The 22,309-nt window shown below is 43.5% G+C and overlaps 2 protein-coding genes and 1 pseudogene across 2 annotated transcripts; 1 reads left to right on the top strand and 2 right to left on the bottom strand.

The window, feature by feature from the left end:
* Positions 1-379: 379 nt before the first annotated feature.
* Positions 380-10,529, top strand: LOC139667466 (LIM homeobox transcription factor 1-alpha-like). Its single transcript, XM_071546928.1, has 8 exons — positions 380-410; positions 821-1,001; positions 6,548-6,768; positions 7,434-7,609; positions 7,920-7,997; positions 8,408-8,495; positions 9,403-9,585; positions 10,387-10,529. The coding sequence occupies exons 1-8, from the start codon at positions 380-382 to the stop codon at positions 10,527-10,529; spliced, it is 1,101 nt and encodes a 366-aa protein (XP_071403029.1).
* A 2,794-nt stretch (positions 10,530-13,323) lies between these two features.
* LOC139667474 (P-selectin-like) lies at positions 13,324-18,706 on the bottom strand. Its single transcript, XM_071546942.1, has 14 exons — positions 18,642-18,706; positions 18,464-18,542; positions 17,979-18,368; positions 17,777-17,884; positions 17,491-17,676; positions 17,217-17,405; positions 16,492-16,677; positions 16,153-16,338; positions 15,793-15,978; positions 15,347-15,532; positions 14,905-15,093; positions 14,221-14,409; positions 13,933-14,058; positions 13,324-13,839 (listed from the first exon to the last, which is right to left on the bottom strand). Exons 1-14 carry the CDS (start codon positions 18,642-18,644, stop codon positions 13,778-13,780), a joined length of 2,265 nt encoding a protein of 754 aa, XP_071403043.1. The 5' UTR covers positions 18,645-18,706; the 3' UTR covers positions 13,324-13,777.
* Positions 18,707-20,624: 1,918 nt separating this feature from the next.
* On the bottom strand, positions 20,625-21,995 carry LOC139667462 (L-selectin-like; annotated as a pseudogene).
* Positions 21,996-22,309: the final 314 nt, after the last annotated feature.

Genomic DNA, 22,309 nt, shown 5'->3' with positions numbered 1-22,309 from the left:
TCTCTCTCCCTTTCCCGTTTACTTCTAATGGGATAATTGATAGATAAATAGTCAATATCATTGGACGCAGGGAGGACGTGGGAAACACTCGGAGGAGAAAGTTTTGATCCGCTGCTCTCCGGTCGGCGCTGCAACTTTCACCAGGACGGTCACCGCTGCTCGGCGGAGATGTTTTAAGAAGAACCGGCAGATCATTAAGAAATATCTTTCTATCGTTAGGAAGCTCAGATTTTCAAGGTAATCGAATTTTAGAGTAAATTACTTCATTTCAAATTTGATTTAAAATTCGATATATCTTTTGTTAAATTAGCCTTAGTCCACTGGTCATTTAAAATATGTTTTGCAATGTTTCTCCTCTTTCCCCTCGCAGAGGTTTGCCATGGTGGAGGGACCAGCAGCATCCTTACTGGGTGAGTTAAATTTGATTAATTACAAAAGTTACAAAGTTACAAAATGTCCATTTTATTTTTGTTTCACCCGTGATATTGGATGTTTTTTGTGCTAATTTTAGGCGCAAAACTCTAACGAATTTAATATTTGGACCAATTAAAAACAATTGATACAGCAAATTCACTTTACATACCATATACTCTTTTTACAAACACAATAGCTGATTAACTTTACTTTTTTCATCACATTTTAATATATAGGTAGACCTATAGCCTAATTGCATTGCATCTTGCTGAAGATATAACCTAGGTCAAACTTTTCATAGATCCAGCTAATTCAGGTTTTCACAGCCAAGCAGATTTTAACTACATGCGTCCTATTGATTTGAAAAGTGTGATAAGTATGAATTTCTCAACCTTTTCCACTGCAGATCTGAATCAGAAGGCAGTGTGTGCGGGATGCCACCGTCTCATCCGAGACAAATTCCTGCTCCGAGTCACTGACGGCCTCTGGCACGAAGAGTGTGTGCGGTGCGCGGCGTGCGGGGACGCGCTGCGGAACTCCTGCTTCCTGCGGGACCGCAAACTTTACTGCAAGCGGGACTATGCTGAGTAAGTGCTGCTCTAATTGTTTAATTGATCTTTTGGTTTTGCACTCTGTTACAGCTGAAATCATAAAATCTCAGAATGTAGCTACAGCATATTTTGCCTTTTCAATATTGACCCAAAGTCTTCAGTGGAAAAAGGAGGTCCAGGGCACTGAGGTGGATTTGGTTATGAAAAAGCCTTTATTACTGTAATTTGGGCTAAAACATTAAAATAACTGGCGACCTACACGTCACGGCTACACGGGTCATCTGGGTGACAAAAAGTAATTTTCAGGCCTACATCATCCTCGCAACGATGCAAGAGATTTTCCAGTTTCCATGTTTGCTCATTTATCTCTGAAATTCCGATTCTGAAATGTAATGTAATGTAAAGTAAAATGAAACTGGAAAGAGGAATTATTGGTTTTTGTGAAGGGCTACTTAGTCATATGGGCTTATTTTATTATTTTGCTCCTTGTAAATGCCGCCTATAAAGACATAGACATTTTAGAGTTTTGGTGCCTTATAATACGGTAAGAATAGCCTACCATCCGGTAATTTATGAGATTTCTGCACCATTTCCTTCACACTCCTTATTATAGCCTACTATGATGAAAAAGTTATCAACATTCTTCCTGAACCCTGTGATGACGTGTTGCTGTTTGACTGAATACAAGGTGCAAGTTTTAGTTAATGATATTGCTTTTCATGGTGATTAGTACTATTACCTTGGGAAGTTACTTGTAGTTTTGGTTGCATACCACAGCACACATCCATGTCATGGCTAAGACATTTAAAAAGTACTGTACTTTTTCTTTTTCCGGATATCAAGCCTCTTTTCACCAAAAAGAATTATGTCCATGTTCTGACCTTGACTATAATATGTGTGTGTGTGTGTGTGTGTGTGTGTGTGTGAGAGAGAGAGAGAGAGAGAGAGAGAGAGAGAGAGAGAGAGAGAGAAAGGGAAAAAGAAAGAGAGATTTGTATTTACTTTAAGTTATGACAGGTTCTATCCTGTCTAGCTGTTTTTTAATGCAATTGAATACTATTGATGATTTGTGGAAAGGTATGTTGTTATTTGCATGTATTCATGTGTATCTGTGTGTATTTATGTATATCTGTGTATACTATTAGGGTATAAGAGTTGACTTCCAGGGAACTTGGCACAGTGCACTAAGAGGAACAAGGTGACTGCGGGAGGAAGGGGTGGCATGGGCCCTGGAATGTGAGAACACCATTGCATAGCATACACCCGCACACACACACACACGTGCACACACACACACACACACACACACATAGACACACACACACACACACACACACACACACACACACAACAACAACACGGTCACACCTTCACACACAGACACCATGCGATCTGGGGTAGAGCTCAACTGACACATTGTCAAAATGTGTTAAAATTTCGAGGCCCATCGGCGTGGCAACTGCAAGCTGGGGACAGCATATGGTGTCGTCAAAGAGGCAGTACCCCCCCGTCCTCCTCCTCCTCCTCCTCCTCCTCCTCCTCCCTCCCATCCAACCCACCTCATCCCCTCAGCCTTCCTCCAAAACACACTCTCACCTAAACGAGAGCCAAGACAAAAACTGTACACCCTAAAAGGCGGCTGCTCACATTATTTCTGAACGATTTAGTGATGGTCGTTCTGCCAAGCAGGCGGGCGGAGAGACGGGAAACATTACACTCACACGCATCGGTCCAAAATGCTCCCCACCATCGCACTCGCAGTCAACTGAAATTACTCGCTGGCGTTGTTCAAGGCCCAGGTGCCATTTTGCAGGTACACTAGTCGTTATTATAAGAGGAGCTAAAGCAGGCCATCTTTTTACGATGACCAAGCTGGAATATAAATGTTATTATCATTGCTGTAAGGAGGAAACGGCAACTGGAGTGGATTCATGTAAAAGCGTGCAACTTTAGGGGTTCAGCTTGTATGATTTAATAGCATTTGGCCAAAACAGAGAGAGAAAGAGGACTGAGAGGTAATTAGGAGAGTAGAGCCATATGTCAGAGGGTCTGGGGCTTCCCTGCAAGAGAGGCGGCGAGGATGGTGTGAACTTATTTTGGGGGTACGGTGCGCTCCATGTTGCCTGGCGTTGCGTGCCGTGGCATCTGGATCGTCCGGCTCACAGGAGCCCCGTGTCGAGCGATGGGACGACGCCCAGCCGACCGTGAGATATCTGACCTGACCAATTAGCAGGAGGCCTGGTGCCAAAGCACCGCCTCCGAGGTCTCATGTCTCCACCTCCCTACTCGTTCCCCCCCGCTGCCCTGTCCAGGGTTCTGGCACCCTAACGCACACACACACACACACACACACACACACACACACACACACACACACACACACACACACGCACACACACACTGCTTTTGTCCCCGACATGGATGAGAGTTTTGAAACGGGGTCAGTGTTTCTCCCCGACAAAGTGTGTTCTCCTCCCTCCCTTTCTTTTGATCTGGGCTGTTGTAAAGCCAGCTAAGAAGTGATGATTATTCCATACTGTGACAACATTTGTCTCTTATTTTCTGTCTGAATCCCGCCTCATCTTTCCCTTTGCTCACCTGCGCAGTTGATGCCAACCAGACCGTTGGGCTTGGCCTATTTTAATGGAAGCTGAAAGATGATAACACCAGGATTCAAATCACCTGAATCAAGTCATACATACTGTATTATGACATCCTTCTTAATCCCAAAATTAATCTAGTGCTTGCTGTTATTACTCTGAGGCCAACAAGCCGTAACTTTTGTACCAGAATGTAGAATCACTTTATTCCTTCACTTAAACTCATGTAGTGACACAAGTGGATACAGACACACATGGTACAGAGACAGTAGTGCTGTAACTTACTGTACTACTGTGCAAGTTCCTGACTGACAACGTGATGCTTAGTTTGGTCAGATTGTCAGTGGATCCAGATTGGCTGAATGGTTCAGCGGGCAGCTAGATTGGACAGCAGATTGGTCGTCAGATCAGCGGTGTGATTTGCGGTCCACTTGACCCCCAGATCCTTATCTGATACACAGCCTCTGTCAGTGCGCGTTCACCAAAGGATCCAGGTGAACCTGATCCAGAAACAGGATCTGTCTGCATGTCCACTAGACCAGCAGTCTGTTTGCCTGACTGCTAAAGGTCAGCTTTAGAAGTCAGGGCAAGAACAATGGCAGAGGAGGGCTTTGCTCGTGTGTGTATATGTGTGCATGTGTGTATCTGTGTACACGTGTGTGTGTGTGTGTGTATGTGTATGACTAGGTCTAACTCCCTGCATCCTACCTAAACAAATTTCTGATAAACACTCTTTGATACAATGCATCCATCCTGAGAGTGCTTTACCGAAGCCATGTCAGTGTGGAAGGACGCAGGGTTTTGCTGACTTATTTCTCTGTAATAATCTTGTCGCTAATTGCCATGCCTAAATCCAGCGTGACTGAGTGTTCCCGCTCGCCTGGCAGGACCTCTGCGCCAATCATGTCAACGGAAACACTGAAATATTAAACACCTTGAGCAGCTCCATAAGTATTGGAGGTACTTTTACCTTTGCATTAACAACGCTTAAGAGTACTGCGCTACATAATATAATAAGACGAACTGGACAAGGCGTATAATGGAAAAGCAATTCTCGAAAACTCACATCAGTAATGCCCATAGTCTGTTCTTCCTTGACATGCATTAGCATCATATTGAGGCATTAAACCAAGTACTTCGCCGTATCATAGGAACCCAGAAACATTCCGGGTATTTCCCCTGCCACACTTCCTTTGAAATACTTCATTGATGCATCTTTCGTTGCCACAGGAATGCACATACCACGGACGGTATGTTGGCCATATTAAAGCGCATACCATTGGGGCCGTGGGGCAGACAGCTTGGATCGGTCAAGCAGCCCGGCTGACCCTCCCGAGCTTCTCGGAATGGGCTTTGCTGTTTCCCTAGCGACCCCACGGCAACAGTAATAGGTCCCAGCAATGTTTGGCTTTAGGATGTTGCGGTTCCAGACCTTTTAACAAGGATGTCTCAACCTGAGTGTTTGCTTTATGTTCAGTGTGAGTTTGTGTTTGTCTGTAAACATTGTTTGAATGTATGTAGATATATTTAAAAGGAAGTCCAATGCAGCATTTGTCTCATTTGAATGTTAATTTGAATTTATTTACAAGTTTGACCTATGTGGCTTTTTGAATAATGATAGCAATATTTTTAGTCACCAAGAGCCAATATTTTGTGCTGATATTTAATATCTTTAAATGAGACCATTTTATATTTGTTATATAAGTATTCACTATTTAACTCACACAGAATTTTATTCTTGGCATTCAGCCTTCTTGGAAAAGCATTTAGACCATCATATGACTATTTTTGAAGTGGGTTGACAGCCCCTTAAGACAGGGAGACAGTAGACAAAATTGTTAATTAAATGAATAAATAAAATATGTAGGAAAATAAAATTTCATTACAGGTTTACAGACTGTTTTTATTTAGCTGTGGTCAGAGAGGAACCTCCATCATATTGGCAGTGGCCCACATGACCCTAACCTGATATATGATAATTAATAAAGATATATCAGTAAACCTATATTTTTACATTTGTCCAGCAGTACAACAGCTGCTATAACATCAGTATGAGCCCAAGCTGTACATCATTCCAGTTCAGATTAATCCCTCAAACTCCTGGTTTTGTCTTGTGGTAATTCACAGTAGCAAGGGAAAATTCTTAGATTGAGTCAGGGATATATGTACAAAGGCTCTCCTTATAGGCTGCATGCAGTATTTTATGCAAAAACAAAAAAAGGAAAAAATCTGTCATTTTCTCATGCCTCTGTGGTGACTGGTCTGGTGACCCAGTCAGGTCTGGAGACAAACGCCAGCTCCAGAATGATGACGCATCATCCTGCGGGACAGACCCAAAATGCCGCGGTGCCAGCCAGCGGACAATGGTCCTGCTGCTTGGGGGCTGGCTCTGCCTTTGTCCTGCTCTGGTTAAGCAGACTTAGGGATAATTCCACGGATAATTCCCGGGACCGGCGGCTCAGCCTGTCCCACCGGGAGATCTGATTCCCCCCCTCTGCCTGGAGCCATGGCCTGCCGAGAGCCTTTCTCCTGCCTCCCCGGGAGCACGGCCTCGGACACGGCAGCCGGAGCCACGGTAACAGTCTCTGAGGCTAAGCCCACCAGTCCTGGTTGCCAGGCGCTAAGATGCACACCCGCCACTCTGGGGGTATGTGTCTGAGTGGCCGGGGCAGGAGGAGGAGGGGAGGGTGAGAAGTCGGGGTGAGGGGAAGAGGCTGGCAGTTGTTTTGAGTGACAGCTCGACTTAGCAACATTCCCCAAGTCAACCAAGCATTTTTTCATGTGGAATCCTTTTTTATTGAGGTGTGAGGGCCGTTGTACCTCAAGTATCTGAACTAGAAATAGACAAGCTTTTACTCAAGCAGCCCTTAACCAAACAAAAACATTTCTCCCTGTTATTCACTGAGTTCTCACAGTTTCTCTCTCTGTTTCCTCTCTTTGCTGCACCTCCTCCCCTCTCCCTCTCTCTCCCTCTCTGTCCAGTCTGTTTGCGGTGCGGTGTGGGGGCTGTGCGGAGGCCATCTCTCCGGCGGAGCTGGTGATGCGTGCAGGGGCCGCTGTGTTCCACCTGCGCTGCTTCACCTGCAGCGTGTGTTCCTGCCGCCTGCAGACCGGAGACCGCTGCGTCCTCAGGGAGGGACAGCTACTGTGTGCCAGGGAGGACTACCACCAGTGTCTGGCCAGCCCGACTTCCTCTGACACAGGTACAGGCTGTGCATGTGTGTGTGTGTGTGTGTGTGTGTAAGAGAGAGAGAGTGTGTGTGTGTACATATTTGTCTCAGATTTTTGTCTTAAAGGAAAAACCCATCCTAAAACACTTAAACAATGTTAAAAAAAAGAACTATTGGTGATGTACCTTGCATTTCTGGGTCCTTTTTGTTATTTGGTGGTGTATTTTTCTTATTCACGTGGAAACTGGCAAAACCCAGCCACATCACACCATGTTGAGATATTTCCAGCGCAGCTACAATGAAGGTTGATAGCAGAAAGTTTCTCAGCTATCTAAAACATAAGTGGTAAACGTCAGGTTTGCGTGTCAGTCCCTCAGAATCAAAGAGCGAGGGCTTCTTTCTAGACTCGAAGAGGCAGAGAGACCAATTTCTTCACCAACAGTAACCTCAATACACCAGAATACAATACATAGAGGAGGACGAGGCAGGTTGAGGGAAAGTGGGTACATCAAAAAAGTTAATTACAACACCACATCACAAAATAACTCGATCCAAATAACGTATTGAACATGACAGATTGATGATAGGTAACAGTGTATCCGAGGGTGGAATTTTCTCTCTGCAATTAAATTTTTGTGTTACATGAATAACCTGTAAGCAAATAAATATTTTGCGTTTCAACCACATCTGCCCACTAGGTAAAAGTGACGACGATGAAGAAGAGGAGGAGGACACAGAGAAGGCTGCCGGCAGACGGATTCGATTGGACGACCTGGAGAGCAAACGTCCCAAAAGGCCGCGCACCATTTTGACCACTCAGCAAAGACGGGCCTTCAAAGCCTCCTTCGAGGTCTCGTCCAAGCCTTGTCGAAAGGTAGACTGTTTATTTTGCACTCACCCAGCAGTCTAGTGGTAGATGAGGATGTGGGTATACTGCAACATGCAATATAATTATGAGGCGGACTTGACTTTAAAAAAATCCAAAACAAGTACAGGAATGAGGCGAATACTATTCCGTAATTTCTCAATATCACCCCTTTTCTTCTTCCCTAGAGGTGGATTCTTTATTCCCTGCACTGCATTATGAGAGTCACCTTCTACTGACCTCCTCTCTCCTTCTATTTTTCTATTTTTCACCCTGTCTCTCTCTCTCTCTTTCTCCCTCCCTTGAATCTCGATCCAAGGTAAGGGAGACCTTGGCAGCAGAGACCGGTCTGAGCGTCCGGGTTGTGCAGGTCTGGTTCCAGAACCAAAGAGCCAAGGTAATACAAAACACACACACACATGCACACATACACACACACACACACACACACACAGAGTCATATGCACTGCTAATAAAAGGACTCTTTCGCCACTGAGTTTGCCTGCCAGAGTGGAAATCAGTCTGGTTATCTCTTCATACAGGAAACTGATGACATCTCACTGCTAGATCACTGCAGATTAAGTCCTGTATTTCCTCACAAAGTGGGCACGTGTGTGGTTTTCCCTTCTCCAGGGAAATATGTCCTTTACCCCACTGTTAATGCGTTTCAATCGAGTGAACACATTCTTATGAAGACCGTGTGTGTAGGCACGGCTGAACCTGGGTGGCAGAGGGACTGTCGAGTGAGAGGGGATTTTACAGCAGGCCTGTATGTGAGCTTACATGTTTCATCATACATGTTTTCAGATGAAGAAACTGGCTAGGAGGCAGCAGCAACAGCAGCAGGAGCAGCACCAGACACAGGAGCAGCATGAACACCCATCACATCACACAGGTATTAGACTGCTGAAAGATTCTTTAATAAAATACTGAAACATGTTAGATGATATACTCGGTGCATGTTAAGACCAAGATAGATCTAACCCTCGGTTCTCCACAATGACAAATTGATTTCCCAAGAAAAACAATACGCCCTAAACCCCTAAACAATTGAAAGTACATAAACACTTTGAGCCAAGATGTTCTGCAACATTTTCTGTAAACATTTTGTACTGGTAAAACATTTTGGTTTCAGGAAAGCCTTTTTCTGTATCTGATACAGTGGTGTGGGCAAATTAAACAAAACACCACAGAAAAAGGACTTTAACTTCAAAATAACTAAATCAAAGTTACAAAGGCAGCTACACAGGGGAGTCACATTAAGTTGAATGCTACTTAGCCGTATGTGTCAGCTTTAAAAGAAGTCTGACAGTCACCGCTTTGATATATGAGTTTTCAAAGCAACATGAGGCAACGAACAGAACCTCAAAGAGGCAAAATAGTTGCAAGTGTATTGGACACAAAAACTGCAAAACTATTTAACATAGCAGGAGGAAAAGTCGGGAAAAACATGACAACCTTTGCCAAACACAGACAGACTGCACCAGCAAAGATGGTCAGTGGTCACAAGCCAAAGCTCACCAACCGGGATAGACAGACACTTAACAGGATAGTTTCTAAACGTCGAAAAAATTCAGCCTCAAAAATTATCTAGAATTGAATCAACACCTCTGTCAAACAATCTCAACAAAATGTTCACAGTTCAAAGCTTGTATGTCAGCATTCCAAGGTGGATTGAAGCTGTTTTAAGGCAAAGGGTGGCCCTGCTCCTTATTCGGTGCCTCCTTGATGTCCATATAATAGGTGTTTCTGTTATTTTGTCCACCCCCCTGCATGTCTCCTGACTCTGCTGTGCCTCACAGCGCCCTCCTGTGGCGGTTTGACCTCCGAGCTGGACCCCCTGGGCTCCTCCTACCCCCGCCTCCAGCAGCAGCAGCAGCAGCAGATGGGAGTCACCACCCTGGAGCAGCAGGACTACGACATGGACCCCTTCAGACAGGGCCTGACCCCGCCTCAGATGCCCGGGGATCACATGCACCCCTATGGTAAACACCTCGATGCTGTTAAAACATGACGCAGAATAGAATATTGCCCCACAAAGCCTCTGTAATAAGTGAAACTGAGAAAAATGACGTCATTGTTGGTCATCATTTATTGGTATTATTTTTGTTGATGTGGAATCTGAAACCTAGTCATGACCTTTGACCTTTAAAACACACAGAAAGTTTGCCTTTGTGATGCAGAATAGCTCCTATTTCTTTGTTGGTAGAAGCCATGAGAAAGGTTTAAATGCAAAATACTATTGGTGTTAGGTAAAAATCATACCAGATGCTCACTGCATTCCACTAAATTGTTAGTAATGTTTCCTGAGCAAAATTCAACAATCTTCCATAACTTCCATAATCTCCCCACACTTACTTGGATGTGAGCAATTGTACAAGTAACTGTGAAATATATGAAATAATAGATATCTCAATTTGAATTAAACTCTTATATGCCCATGATGAGACTGCAAAAGTATTTCAGTAGTTTCAGAGACAACCATACAGTGTAATCCAATTTAACAGTCATTTATACAGCTCACACCACCAAATTATAGTTTTCTTACCAAATTATAGTTTTCTTAATATAGCCAACGATTGGTTTTGGGGGATTTCTTTTTTACCAGATGCTCACTGCATTACTCTAAATTGTTACTGTTTCCTGAGCAAAAGACAAAAAACTCCCATAATTTACATAATCTCCCAAAATTTACATTGATTTGAGCAATCATTTTGTACGAATATCTGTCAAATATATGAAATACTAGACATCTCAGTTTGAATGAAACTCTTATGTGTCTTTAGGTTTTAAGGGCCTGTATGGTGACATGGATGGAGACCCCCTGTGTCATCTGGCTGACGGTGACTGCCTGTCCCTGGGCGACTCGTCTCTGCTCACCCCTATCGACCGCCTCTACTCCATGCAGGACTCCTACTTCACCTCCTGAGACTGAGGGAGCGTCTCCCTCACTCTGCTGAGCCTGAGCCTCATCTCCCCCGGGCGTTACTGCTGCTTCTTGGTCCTGTCATGTCTGTGTATGGACCGTCCAGTCAGGAGTAGCGGGTGTAACATTACTGCCAGGGGGAGGTGGGTATACTGTGATACCATCCATTATAAGTCAATGGTAATTAGGCTAATAGGTGGCTCTACTCTATTATGCCCAGTGAAAGAGATGGATACACTACAAAAGCTGACAAACTTGTTAAATTATTTTATCTTGTATCCAAACTTATCAAGCTTATTTTAGGATTTTTTTTGTGAAATCAACTTACTGTACTGGCAGATCACTTTATCGGTTTCAACTAATTTTACTTTTTTCCAGGATAGTGTTTCAGGACATTTACTTGGTAAACGTGCAATTGTCTTGGAGAAAGTTTCCTGTTTCAAGACTTTGATGATTTGTTGAAAGAAGTCATATTGGCATGTATCATGTGAAATTTATTGAACCCAGCAAGATTATCTGCTAGTGCAGCGAGATAATTTGACTAAAAATATAATGAATTAAGCTTGATAGGTCTGGAAACAAGTTAAAATCTCTGGACAACTTGTCATCTTTTGCAGTGTATACTCTGCACACCTGCATATAAACTTGATTACACTACTGCCTCTTATGCTTTACAATCCCACTGAACCACACGGGTCTCAGAGAAAAACCCTGTGAATGCATGATGCTTCTGGACCTCTCACACTATGTTGGAAGGCCAGAATACCAGATTATAATGCATCTACTAATGTAAATAGTCGTTTGGGTGTGTATTTGTATTTATTGTCATTATGTGTGTATGCTGTTCGTCCTGAATGAATCAACAATGAATAATAAATAATCATACAGCGAACCTTCAACCTGAAGTGTGGCATGATGTAGGTATAAAGCGCAGACTGTGGCGGTTGATACAGATCATGGCTGATATGCTCGTATGAAGATGGGGTATTCATGCAGAGGGTTACAGCCGGGTCAGTCCATCCTCAGCGCTTATCAGTCCAATCTAGGTGACGGGTCAGTGAGGCATCTTCCAGTGGCTGTTGGGTGGATGATCAGACTGTAAATGCTGGGCTATGACAGCAGTATGGGTCAGCGGCAGGTAAGCATCACATCCACACCGCCTGGCCGTCATCAACGCTCACATTGTGCTCCTCCCGGTCAAAGGCCCTTGCTGCATTTTTCTGCCTTTTCCTTCCTCCAGTCAAAGGGGGAGGGAGGAGGGAGAAGAAGGGGGGGACCACCCAGGCACTGTGCCCAGCTGGAATGCACCAATCCTGGGGAGGGAGGTTGAGAAGCTCAGGGAGGGGGCTCCAGACAACGGAGGGGCTGAAAGCTGTGTCAGGGGAGAATGCCCAGGGTGACACAGAGATATGAAGCCCCACTGTATGGAGTGCCTCCTTGCCCCAGCCGTGAACCCTCTCCTGGACCCATCTCATATTTCCCACTATGAAATCAGACCTTGCAGAGCAGAGAGCGCAAGTCAATGGTCAGGAACAATCTAACTGTCTGTCACCGTGGTATGCCACTGCCAACCAGAGCCAAAGAAGTGTGCAGCAGCCTATGTTGTGTGTGTGTGTTTGTGTGTGTGCATCTGTGAATCCGTCTTAGTATCTGTGTCTGTATCTATGTGTCTGCCTGCGTATGTGCATGTGTGCATGCTCATGTGTTGGGAGAAACTACACTTTTTGTGTTGCAGGGACCACAATATAACAGTACATTTCCTCGTCTCTTTAGGGATAGATAAAGGCAGAGAAGCCAGACTTAAATATCAGGGAACGAAGCCAAGATGCTCACCTGCGGGCCCTTTCCCTTCTTGTGCGCGAGTCTGTGCGCAGTTGGCTCGCATATATGGTTGCCAGCAGCATCGGGTGGGATGAGAAAAATAATCAAACCATGATCATACGGTCACAGCGGGTAGCAATAACCTCATTATTATTCTGACGGTAGCCAAACAGTTTCCTGTCAACAGTTCGGTTATTTATTGCACCCTCCATGCCAGCCACGGGCCACAAACCCTCTGTCTTTTAACCGCTATAATTGGCTTCATGCTGTTTCAGCGCCAAGACAGATGCACACGCTTTGCTGAAGATTGGCCCATTGCAGTGCGTATTTAAAGTCTGGATTGGGCCATGTTTCGGATGCATGGCAGAGATGGATAGGAAAGACTGTATAGATTCACCAGCATGGCAGAAATTGTATAAAGCATTCAGAAAAATGGAGATACAGTATACAAATCCTACATCAACCCTAATAAACAATATCTGATCGACATTCAAGTGAAATTCAATTCAGAAAATGAAACTGAATGTCAGATACCTCCTCAAGATTTAATAGAGTGGGTACTGAACTGACCCTCAGTCTGGGACAAGTGCCCAGGTGACACACTGAGCTGTGATCGATAATAGATCACCTGCTCCCCACACAGTGACAGGAGCTTTCTGGCCAGTATATGTGCTAAGGTGACACTTTGTGGCAGTTTGGCGATCTCCCAGGTTTTCTGCCCCGTTCACCGACTGACCCCACAGTTCTGGTGCCTATGGAGGAGGTCAGATGTGGGTAAACTGGGCAGTGTGAGGGGGCACCGACAAGACAGGGTCATAACATACCACATCACAATGACCAGGCACCAGTGAAAGAATGCAACACTGATCTGGACGCTTGATGTGTTGTATGGTGATGACAGCTGGAACAGAGATGGAAAGTGGTGGAGCAAGTTTGGTTGATAGTTTATTGACAATTTAAATGAAATACAGGCAGGATATGATGCAAACATTACAGCATTAAACCAAATAATGACTTAAGATTTCCCCATTACATCAACATGCATGATTTCAGGGTTGTTTAATAACATAATGTATGCCATTTGGTGGACGCTTTAATCCAAAGTGGCCAACAATACCATGATTGTATACATTTTTAGCATGGGTGGCCCTAGTGGAAATCAAACAACTAACCATGACAGTGTTAATGACATGCTCCACCTATTGAGCCATACAGGACCACAATAATAAAATAATCCAATTATGATAATTTGGTCCCAGTATCATGAAATAACAATATTTTTTGGAACTGAAAATTTTAAGCAAGCTCTAAGTGTGACTATGTGTAGACAATTTGTATCAACTTCCAGTTTGCCACAAAAAATATATAAATAATCATCAGGCATTTGATACCTGATGATTTAAAAAAAGAAAAGAAGAAGAAAAAACAATTCAAGATTCAAATGCAGGATTCTCTCTCTCTTCCCATGCTGACATATCATAGTTAACAAATCCTGCAGAGGTCAGAAGTATGGATTAAAACAGAGCAAATACACACTCTTTATGCCACAATAAATGTGTAAAACTATAGTGTAATTTGGTCTCACCTTTCTTCTTCTTAAATTGTCTCGCAATCAACAGACCCAGTCCTAGCAGGACAAGCACGGCAAAACCAGTGGCTCCCCCTACACCAGTATACATCAGCATGGCAGTCCCTACTGGCATCCCCTCCTCTGAAACACACAACCATCACCACCATCACCATAAAGCACACACAATCCAGTCATTCACACTGCTATCTCAAGAAAATAACCAATACTGTGGTTTTGCAAATGAAGAGCACAACTCTACTGCATGTACAAGGGATCAGTATCATCCCACAAAACTTGGTTTACCTGCACAGGTAGGTAAATTGTCACTCCAGAACCCGCTGGAGGAGCAAAACAGTGCCTCTGTCCCATTCAGGGAGTATCCCTCCTCACAGGCGACGAGACACCGGGAGCCAAAGCTGAAGTTCCCCAGCGGGTGGGAACAGTTCATGGAGAGGGGTGAGGAGAGGGCAGGGATGGCCTCACACTGGACCGCTGAGGTGTGGAAAGGACAGAACTACATAAAATCACTGTTTGACTACAGAACCCCTACAACACTGCATGGTTGCTCAGGTCCTCCAACCAGGGTGTTCTAGATATCCCTCGTTCCAAATTTAAAACAAAAGCTGATTGTGCCTTTGCTGTTTTGGCCCCCACACTCTGGAACTGTCTCCCCTTAATCATCAGATCAGCTGAGTCTGTTGATTGTTTTAAGCAGCACCCAAAAAAATATTTTTATAGGCTGGCCTTTTTATAATAGGCTGTGCTGTTATTTTATGTGTACTCTGCATGTATGTATGTAGGTATTAATCATCTGCTTGCATGTTGTTTCTATTCTTGTATGTATTTGTACTGTTTCTTTTCTGTATCTGTGAAGCACTTTGTGACTGTGTGATTAAAATTAAAGTTTTACTTATTTACCAGCATAGCAAGACAGCTCTATGGTATTATGCGTATGATCTCACTGGTAAGTTAATGTTAGGCTCTCACCCTGGCAGGTGGGTAGATCCTGACTCCAGTGACCTGAGGTGTTGCATGTCATGGTTGGTGTTCCTCTCATCCAGAAACCTTTGTTGCACCCAAAGTCACAGTGGGAGCCATGGCTGAAAGGGGAGTATGGATGGCTACAATTCATCCAACCGTAGTGTGGAGATGTGGCCAGTAGGGGGCATGGGCGTGCTGTAGGTGGCCAGTGGACATAAAATAACCATTATTTTCAGACCAAACAGTTCCTGCCTTGTGAAACAAAGTGGCAAGGAGGGTGTTTCCTACAAGACCCAACCCTTGATCTAACATCTAAGCCAAGAAATTAATGGTCTAGCTCCTGTGTTGATGCGTGAACAGATGTAAACCCACGTTCCTACACTGTACTTCGAGAGCAGCAGGAGGGAATATATGCCAAGTGTAGTTTTCTCATATAATGATTTATTACCCAGGCAGCGAGGGACTTCTCTGCTCCACATGCCCAGAGAGGTGCACTCTGTGTCAGCTGTCCCGTTCAGAAGAAAGCCCTCCTCACAGGTTAACATGCACCGAGAACCAAAACGAAACAGTCCATGGGGATCAGAGCAGGATAGGGAGCCGTGAGGGGGAGAAGTCAGAGTGGTGCAACTCTTAGCTGCAGGGGAACAGTGAGCGGGAGAGACCAATCAGATATTTAAGAGCTATTAAAGGTGATTTATACCAGATATAAACCTGGAAGTAATGTCATCTAAACCATGAAATCAAGAGCTCTTCTGATGATTATGATCTGATACTCATCCATACTACTGAATGTTGCACCATGATCCATGTATTGGGAAAGCTGCAATTTTTTCCCCAGCAGCTGGTGGCATGTTCTACTGTAAATCAATAAGAATTAAAATGATAATTTTTTACCTAAACAACGCGGGACCTCTGTGCTCCACGTGCCCAGAGAGGTGCACTCTGTGTCAGCCAGCCCTTTCAGGAGGAAGCCCTCCTCACAGGTTGACACACACTTGGAACCAAATCTGAAGGAACCATTTGGGCCAAAACAGGATAGGGAGCCATGAAGGGGAGAGTTTATTGGGTTGCACCTCTTAGCTGGAGGGAGTAGAGACAAGGAGCACACTTTAAGACAAAGCGGTAAAGAGAATTCATTCGAGATTAAAACCAAGAGGTAATATCCTCTGAAATAAGAAATTACAATGTAGTGCATTTAGTCTGACTAGGAACCAGTATGAACCACAGTCAACACTCAATCATCTGTGGTCATACCCTGGCAGACAGGAAGGGCATGACTCCAGTTTCCCTGTGAGGAACACTGGGTGAAGTTGGTGCCAATCAGATCAAATCCTTCTTCACATTGCATGGTGCATATAGACCCAGAGCTGAACTCTCCTAGAGGGTCTTGGCATTGCATGGAGGCATGAGAAGGAGCTTTTAGACTGTTGCACTGTACCACTGTAAACAAAGAAAAACAACCATTATTCCTCATACGAATTGACAACTTTGTATATTTTCAAGAGGTTGTAGTTGCAAAATTGTCTGACTCTTTCCCCAACAGTGCTGCTTCACGTTCAGAAGGAAAGCCTTGAGTCTCCATCTATACCCCACCTGTGCATGTAGGCGTGTGTTTGCTCCATTGTCCAGAAGCCAGACAGGTGAGAGTGTTGTGTCCAGTCAGGTAGAAGCCTTCTCTGCAGGTGAAGCTACACCGGGAGCCAAAGGAGAAAGGCTGCAGGGCGTCCACACATGTCATGTTTCCCATAGCAGGGACGGAAATAGGCGAGCACCTTTTCACTATGGTGGGACACAGATACTCATCACACCTAGAGCACTCAATGGATGACAATGTCCTTTTGTGAAATAGGTGGTGGTATGAATAATCGTGCTGACATAATTTATGGTCAAGGGAAATGCCAACTGCTGACCCACATTAAATCACATTCAACGTGTTGTTTGCCAAATACAGACACAAATGAGTGATATAAACCAGTAACAAATGCGACCTGAAATTGATCTCCTGTACAGTCTGGGCAGGAAGAGACTCCCCTTTGTAACATGGGCCAACTAAGCATTAGTTAAGCTTGTTGCTATATTAACAGGGTTCAAGCATCACAAAACAGGAAGTTACAGGAAAAGTGACAGTTGGAGAGTATTTCACAAAAATGTTCAGATGGGGTTTCACAGCAAATAGTCATTGTTAAATACTTATTTGGTTAAACTAAGGACAAAATACTGTACTTTCCAGTTGTCCTCTGTGGTTATGGAATTTATATTCTGATCTCTCTTTTTGTAAGTCTAACATTACTGTTTCAAAATTAGGAAAATCCCTTTACCTGTACATGTTGGGACACTGGCAGTCCATTGGCCAGTGGGGTCACAACGTAACCAGTTCTGTCCATTGAGCTCATAGCCTTCATTACAGCTGAACTCACAGGTAGAGTTGTAGCTGTATGGGGCGATGGGGTGGCTGCAGTTCATACTACCTCCGCTGGGGATGTGGTTCAGAGCTGGACACTGTTCAGCTGGGATAGGTGATGAGAATTGTTTTCCGTGTCAGTTTGATATCCAAAATAATTCTTATTTGGTGTTATTGAAACATGTTCATACCGTGGCACAGAGGAGCAGGGTGGTCCCACTCCCCATTGGCTTGGCACCGCAGGCTGGGTGCGCCCACCAGCCGATAGCCAAGGTCACAATGGAAATGGCAGGAAGAGTTGAAACGATTCGACCCATAGGAATGGAAACAGTAGTGAGAACCTTGCTCTGGATCCGACATGGCTTTGCACGCGATTGCTGACAAGAGAAATTGAAGAAAAAAAACAAACAAATGTATTGTTTTACTCATCACAGAGGGGGTGTCATGGCTTGATTCATTATGGCAATGTTTACTCACCCTCTTCACAGCGCAGCCCCTGGAAACCGGGATGGCATTTGCAGGTGTAGTTTCCTATGGTCTCCACACAGTCTGCATGGACACTGCAGGACTGCTGTGAACAAGAAGCTGCATACATACAGAGAAAGATCTCATATGGTATAATAAGCACATAGGAGTCAGTAAATTAGGCAGTTTAGCATTTTAATAAAGCGTGCTCTACCAGTGTAGCAGACAGCTCCCTTCTTCTTGCGGCACCTCTCATCGTTCCACTTGGCCATGTCGCTCTCCCTCTTGATGTAAATCTCCACACAGTCCTGCTGATCCGATACGTTATTCGGCTCCCCATCTGCCCAGTTCTCAGCCTCTGCGGTCAGGCTCTTATTGGTTCCTACCCAGGTCCAGACTCCGGCCAGCTTGCGGATGCCAATCCAGTAGTAGTTGGGGTTCAAGGGCAGCATCTGGTTGAGGAAAGCGATCTCCTCCTGGTTCTGGATGGCCACCATGTCTGTGAAGTGCTCCTGGCACCACTGGCGGGCCGAGTTCCAGTTGCGGTTTGGGCTGGTGCTGTAGTTGTAGGTCCATGCCTGTACTCCTCCTCCACTGCTCAAGTCTAAGGCCAGGTAGAATGGGTTATTTTGGACAATGGCACCAAATGGAACATGTGAAGCAACAAGTTTGGTGGCTGAAATGATTATGCAAACTTACCTTGGGTAAATACAATCAATGCAACTATCAGCAGCCCATGATGCAGGCTTTGTCTCATATGAATTCGTCCCTGAAACATCTGAAAAAGGAAGACAATATGCTCATGATTGTCTGTATGTATTAATGAATGCATGAATGCACAATATTTGCTATTTGCATCAATATTTCATGGTCTTACCATTTGATCTGTCTTTAATAGTTCGTTCTTGTCATTGCATTTCCTCCACTGGACTGCAAGAGGATTTTAATTGTCCCTAAGAGGATGAGTCAATACCCAGTTTTGTAATATCTATGTTACCATGACTTCCTTTCATTGTAGGGTGTCACTCTCCCACCCATATCACCCCAACACACACACACACACACACACACACACGCACGCACGCACGCACACGCACACGCACACGCACACACACACACACACACACACATACACACACACACACTTACTTAATACTTAAAACTTATTACACACTTACTTAATACTTAAAACTTATTAGAGAAAAGTTTATATGCTGAGAGACACCACACCAATGCAACCTTATTTCTCTAGCAAGTTGGTTTGTTTTGTGGTGTTAACATATACTTCACCCATTACAGTAAAGAACCCATTATACACCCCCCCCACCCCCCACCCCCCTCATAAATAGACACATATTCACTTCAATTTATTAGCATTTATTAGATAAAGAGTCTCAATAACTATCATCAAACCACAAATAAGTAATGGCATACAGAAATGTCATCCTGTGGCTGTTTTTCCTTTATACATGGTCAAATGATAATTTGCTTAATGATTAACATTACTGCACATTTGGCAGATAGTGATTCTATATTAAAACATAAATGAGGTTCCAGTTGTCCATCAACCCTGTGTCTCACTGGACGGACTTGTCACTTCTTCAGGCTCCCTATGAAGTAGAAGCAGATTGACAGTAAATATTTTTGTTCCAAAATGAGACATCAACAATTTTTAAAAAGTGAGATCTATACTTACAAAATGATCCTCTATGTTTGGGAAATATCAAATTCTGAGCTTCAATTAATGTGTTTTTTTTTTCCAAAATAGCTACATAACATTTTTGTAGATTAACTTTTCAAATGTTGAACATAACATATGGTGCATAAATCATGGGTGGAGTTGTTATGGGAAAAGTGCCCAATTTCAACACTGACCTTAGTTGGGCAAGTTTCTTTCCTGTGAGAAACGAAAAATCAGATTACTATTGAGACCTATTGCAAAGGATTGCATCACGTTTTTGTTTTGAAATCACGTTACGGATAAGACTTACTTTTTCTGTGCTTTTTGCAGCATAAACAGATGCAGCATATGGCTGAGAAGGCTCCACAACCAGCTACAGCCATGAGAACATGTTTATCGCCTGAGGAAATCAAATCAGACAGTAGTTTTGATCTTCAGTAATACATTATTTGACAGTGTTTCTTGCTATACTATTACTACTAGTAGTATTGCTACTAATAATAATAATTATAATCTATAATGATTCAATTTAACCAGCATACTTTGCAGAGAAACAAACCAGCACCACTGTGCTCTGGAAGTGCTAACTCTAACACTGTTTGTTCTTAAAAAAAAAAAAGAACAATCAATCCTGGTCTTGGTGTAATAACCATGACTAATGAGGGATGATAATGGGACTTTAATTACTTGCACAAACAGGCCTTGGTCCGCTCCAGTCAAACCGACAGGTTGAGTTGATTGTCTGGTTCGCTCCGGAGCAGTCCAGGTATCCATCATCAGGCTGAGACAGAGAGGCGCATTCCACAACTGGAGGCGCACACAGGTTAAAGTTTAACAGTGATATGTGTAACTTCTCATGATCTGTTCCTATTGTGAAAATATAACTTTTTTTAGTCCCCAGGAAGTAGAGGAAGCAGATGCTAAGGCCAAAGTAATCATCATCATTATAGGTTAAGTGTAAAATAAGGAGTGAGTTCAACAAGAGCAAACATACGCAACCTCAACATGAAGTCCCTCAGGCAGTAGAATCAGAGATGATAAATATAAAGTGCTTATGATGACAGTGTAAAATTTCTGTCAAAAAATAGTTTTAAATGTTCTGAGGACAGGCAGTAAGGGTAAGTGAACTATACAGAGGATGTCCTGTGGAAGTGTATAAAGAATAGTCCATCGTTCACATCAGTACGTGTATTTGTACTGTGAGGACATACATGTGCATAGTGGCTCTTTGTCATTCCTGAGCCGTGAAGAGTTACATCTGACCTCTGCTGGCCCTGACAATTTGTATTCCTCCACATACAGGAAGCTAGGGCAAGGAATCAAAGCAGAGGTTTCCATTGGGACCAGAACATCTCATACTGCCATTATCGGGTTTTACTGGCTCCTTATGTGTATGCAATATATGGACTTTCCAGAATGAAGCAACACATTATCTCGCTTCTTGTGGGTTGGAGTAAAAAGTACATGAGTGATAAGTGGTGAAGCATTTCAAACAGTTTGTTTCTTACCTGTTTGGCACCTGTCTCCCTCAAAGCCAGGCTCACAGAGGCAGGTTATGTTTTCAATGGTCTCCACGCATCTCCCTTTTCCACATGATGTTGCAGTACATTGTGCTGTCAAGGGAAAATGAATTACTAAAGCTATATACAAGCCATATAAATATCCAATAAAAGCCTTCCCAAAAATCTCAATTCATTATAGCATTGATATGTTAGTCTTTAATGCATATTGCAGATTCATAATGAAATCAAGTTTTTGTTGAGGTTAATAACTGGGTTCCTTCTGTTCGTTTAATTACCTTGATAACAAACAGGGTATTTCCGATTGGCACATTTCTCATCATTCCACTTCCCTCTGTTTTCCCCGTCGTTGACATAGATCTCCACGCAAAACTCTGTGATGTGGTTGTTGTTAGGTTCGTTTGCTGCCCACGACTGGTCACCGATCCACGTGCTGTTATTCCAACCCAGGTCCAAGATTCATTTTTGTGGGTTTTTGTGATTCCAATCCAATAATATGGACTCCCAGTTTTGTTTGGCAGCAGAGAGACCAGGTAATCGTTCTCCTGCTGCTTTGGATGGCCACCATGTCTGTGTAGCTGGTCTGACACCACTGTCTGGCCTGGGTCCAGTTCATCTTCTTAGTGGCAGAGTAATGATACGTCCAGCCCATGGTGCCCTCGACCAAGCAGCTACCTGTTATATAGTATGAAAGAGAAAAGTTAAGGATGCACATCACAGTTGGATAGTTAAGAGATGTGAACATTTATGTTGAGTCTACATGCAAAATGTTTTTTTGTTTTTATATATATATATATTTCATTTATTACAAGTCAATATAAAGGAAATCTGCACTTAGCCTATATCAGACATTTTTTATTTTTTTTAAACCACTGCAAAATGTAATGTTTAGAGCCAACAAATATGTACTTATTAATTGAGTATTTTGCATATTAGCTTGGCTGTGAAGCTAATACCCACCAAGGAGGAGGATCAGTGCCCACTTCATAACACCTGGCAATGTTTTTCTGAGGAACACCTATGAACACCTGTTATCTGTCCAAAGAACATATACAATTAGAAGCCAAAATATGATCAAATATCATCATTAAAATAACAGAATACTTGATTAGAAATACTCTTACCATATTATACTTACCATATTATGCCTGAGTGGTAAGTAAGTGGTAGTGCAGCAGGTGGGGACCAGTGTCTGGCTTGGCTTTTTATATTTCTCTCAGGATGCATTCAGTCCAACATTATCATAGAATACCTGGATGTGTCAGTTTACTGTACAGAAGAGTGAATGGATGTGATGAATGACTTGTCACCGTTGAACAGACCTACTGGGAAACGCCACCCATT

The sequence above is a fragment of the Centroberyx affinis genome, unplaced genomic scaffold, assembly GCF_046629955.1.
Source record: "Centroberyx affinis isolate AG114_WGS23_722 - 3 ecotype Tasmania unplaced genomic scaffold, CSIRO-AGI_Caff_v1 ptg005548l_1, whole genome shotgun sequence".
NCBI lineage: Eukaryota > Metazoa > Chordata > Actinopteri > Beryciformes > Berycidae > Centroberyx > Centroberyx affinis.
Note: the sequence above shows the minus strand (reverse complement) of the source record. Positions and strands in the feature narration are given on the sequence as shown.